The 3,556-nt window shown below is 55.5% G+C and overlaps 1 protein-coding gene across 1 annotated transcript in view; it reads right to left on the reverse strand.

The window, feature by feature from the left end:
- Nucleotides 1-1,423: 1,423 nt before the first annotated feature.
- Nucleotides 1,424-3,556, reverse strand: part of LOC311318497 (uncharacterized protein) — a gene marked incomplete at both ends in the record, with an annotated part of 10,166 nt that continues 8,033 nt past the window's right edge. The window contains 3 exons of the mRNA XM_084449847.1: nt 1,424-1,661; nt 2,788-3,201; nt 3,335-3,470. Of these exons, the coding sequence (XP_084305973.1) occupies nt 1,424-1,661; nt 2,788-3,201; nt 3,335-3,470 (788 nt within the window). The remainder of the gene's footprint in view (nt 1,662-2,787; nt 3,202-3,334; nt 3,471-3,556) is intronic.

The raw sequence follows: 3,556 nt of genomic DNA on the forward strand, positions 1-3,556 counted from the left end.
AATGTTTTGAACTTTCAAACCTTTGCTTTAATACTGCAAAATAAAATGGATGAGCGGCGGTTTGGCTCATGCGCATGTGTTCGTCTTTGCTTGTTTTACTTGTATTTTTTGGGTGTTTGTTTTATTTTAAATGTGTGTATGTGAGTGTGCGTGAGTGTGCGTGGAAATTCGTGGAAGACGGGAACAATCTTGCGTGTGTGTAGTTATCACACTGAACAAAAAGGATACAGAATACACATTTTGGACTACACACCTCGGCACTGCCGGCTCATTCTCGGTCCATCAGAGCTTTTCTGACCGATTCAGAATGATCATTGTGGGGAAATACCTGAATGTGAGTCAGTTACTAAATACATTCCTATCAGAAGATGTCCTCAATACTCAGACGTTGTGAATCACATCTCCATTTAGCTTTAACACTTTGTTCAAGTCGGGCTGTGTGAGTCAGAATGTGTGTCCCAGCCAGGGAATAGTCCCATCCAGGGAATCCATCCAGGGAATAGTCCCATCCAGGGAATAGTCCCAGCCAGGGAATAGTCCCAGCCAGGGAATAGTCCCATCCAGGGAATAGTCCCATCCAGGGAATAGTCCCAGCCAGGGAATCCATCCAGGGAATAGTCCCAGCCAGGGAATAGTCCCATCCAGGGAATCCATCCAGGGAATAGTCCCATCCAGGGAATCCATCCAGGGAATAGTCCCATCCAGGGAATAGTCCCATCCATCCTGCCTGTGTGGTCACGGTCTGTCCCCCCGGTCCGGATCTCTCCCAGTCCTCTCGGTTCTGTTCATGTGGTTCTAGAGTGACCTCAGGACTGGGGGTCAACTGGAGGGACACAAACATCCCATCTCGGGGTTTCCGTTTGATCCAGAGTCCGTTTCAAAACTGCATGATAGACAGAATCATTTCGTTGCAGTTGTCTTTTAAGCCAAATATAAATCCCAAGCATAGTTGGTAGTTTTCATTTCTCTGTTCCATTTCAGATGTAACGTTACGTTTGTGAGAATTTCCTGACTGACCAATCTCAGAGGGCCTGATGAGTCCCTAGTGATTCAACCCCCCCCCCCCTCTCTGTCTGTCTGTCTGTCTGTCTGTCTGTCTGTCTGTCTGTCTGTCTGTCTGTCTGTCTGTCTGTCTGTCTGTCTGTCTGTCTATCTGTCTGTCTATCTGTCTGTCTGTCTATCTGTCTGTCTATCTGTCTGTCTGTCTGTCTGTCTGTCTATCTGTCTGTCTATCTGTCTGTCTGTCTATCTGTCTGTCTGTCTGTCTGTCTGTCTGTCTGTCTGTCTGTCTGTCTGTCTGTCTGTCTGTCTTTCTGTCTGTCTATCAGTCTGTCTGTCTGTCTGTCTGTCTGTCACCCCCCCTGTATGATATCGTATGCTGCCACAGGGACAGAACGTCGCCTGTCAGTCCCGCTCTCGTCAGTCAGAAGCTCTGGACGACGCGTTCTGCCTTCCTGGCGTCTGCGCCGAGGTCCCCGAACGTGTCGAAGAACTGCTCCATCTCGCGCTGCAGCGTGGCGTTGCGTCGGTCGGCGTCCAGGCGCGCGCGCTCCATGTTGCGTGTCTTGATCTCGGCCACGCTGTACCAGCGCCGCTGCTGGGCCAGACTGGCCCGCAGTACCACCATCTCCCCCTGGAGGGCCTCGTTGCGCTGCTCCAGCCTGGGAGTTCCAGGGAGAGGAGAGGAGGAGGAGTGGAGAAGGAGAGGGAGAAGGAGAGGGAGAAGGAGAGGTTGAGTGTGAGTGGAGAGGAGGAGAGAAGAGAAAGAGTACAGGAACCTATTACACATGGAGTCACACACACACACACACACACACACACACACACGCAACGAGGAGGCTAAAGTTAGAATAGTCTTGGAGTAGTGAAACTCACTCCCCTAGTATAAAGGATGTGCTAACGACCCTGCCAAGCAGGTTATCTCTCTTGGCGTAGCTGTTAGCACATCTGACATGAACGTGAACGCAAGGTTGCAGGTTCGCCTCCCGTCCGGGACAATCCCTTCACATGGGACAAACGAACGAGTGACACAGAAAAACACAACGCAGAGTGAAATAAACTCCGTTACACACACACACACACACACACCCGCACTCTTGCCCTGTAAGTTGCATACATGGCTGGATTTGCAGAGAATTTAGCTCAAATTTCTCTTAAAGGGGTAGTTTGGAATTTCGGACAGACTCATTTACAACTTTTACGCCTCAAGAAACTGATGGTATAAACATTCAAATTAAGCCTGACAGATCCTCCTACTTTATTTGCTTTGAGTGCAATGTGGAGTGTTTAAGTGAGTTTGGTAGTGGATGCTAGCTGGTACCACTGCGTTGCTCTAGCATAAGCAACGTGGAAGCAGCTGAAAATGATCTCAATCAATCCACATCATAATGGCCCTATGTGCTCTATGCTCTATGTACACAATCCCAGACTACCCCTTTAAGAGGGCGATCACACCTGGAAAAGACGCTAGGAACGCGGACGCTTCAAAGACGCTCGAACGCTTGAAACGCCTGGGCCAAATATGACGATGACGAAATGGCGCTTCTCGCGTCTGACGCTCAAAAGTTGAAAATAGCGTCAAAAAAGACGCTTGAAAGACGGCCGTCGAAAAGACGCCGGAACGCCAGTCAGATGCGCCGTATCATAGGAAATCAACGGTTTTACTAGCCGTCTCGTTTCTAGCGTCTTTCCCAGGTGTGATCGCCCCCTAAGCGTTGGAGCGCTGATAAACAGAGGACGGTCAGAGGAGGATCTCACTACGGAGCTTCTGGGAGCTCCACCACCCACCTGGTGATCTGAGCCTCATACTCCGCCCTCTGCCTGGACATCTGCTGTCTCAGGCCGGCCAGCAGGCAGTGGATGGCCTGAGCCTGAGGGGCCGCCTGGGGCTCCGGGGGGCCGGAGGGCAGGAACACCTCTGAGCTGCCCGTGCTGAGCGGCGCGTCGGTGGGCACGGAGGACGAGGCGGGGGAGTTAGGATGACGGTCGTCGCCGTCGTCCGCGTCGGTCCTGAAGGACGGGAACCCGGCGGACCGCCGCGCGGGACTGACCCCGGCGCCCCCGGCGCCCGCTCCCCTCTCGCTCCCTCCGCCGTCGTCCAGCGGCAGCACCTCGCAGGACGACCAGGAGCTGGTGGAGTCCGCCTCGGGACCGCCGCCCCCCCCCGGCCCCTCCCCCACGGCGGCGAGCTGCCCCGGGAGGCTGCGCAGCGCCCAGGTTGTCGTAGACGGAGAGGGCGCTGTCCTCCTGGGTGCCGCTGCTGCCGCTGGTGGCGCCCCGCCTTGTCCGCGCCGCCTGACTCCGCCCCCCAGCCGGAACCCTCCACACCCGGCACAGCCCCCGGACCCGAGCCTGGGGCCGCCGCTGGGGGCCCGGCGCCGCCTCTGGCTCCGCCTTTAGGGTGACCGTGGAGGCCGAGGCCGTGATGGGGGAGGCCTGGGTTACCCCGGGGGGGGGGCTGGGGTAGTAGTCTGGGTGGGGGTGGGGGCCCCTGTGCTGCATTGGGGCCTCGGCGCCGGCGGGACGCGGGTTCAGGGCCCAGCAGCCCCTCTCGGCC

This window comes from Borostomias antarcticus (genome assembly GCF_949987555.1).
Source record: "Borostomias antarcticus genome assembly, chromosome: 15".
Taxonomy (NCBI): Eukaryota; Metazoa; Chordata; class Actinopteri; order Stomiiformes; family Stomiidae; genus Borostomias; species Borostomias antarcticus.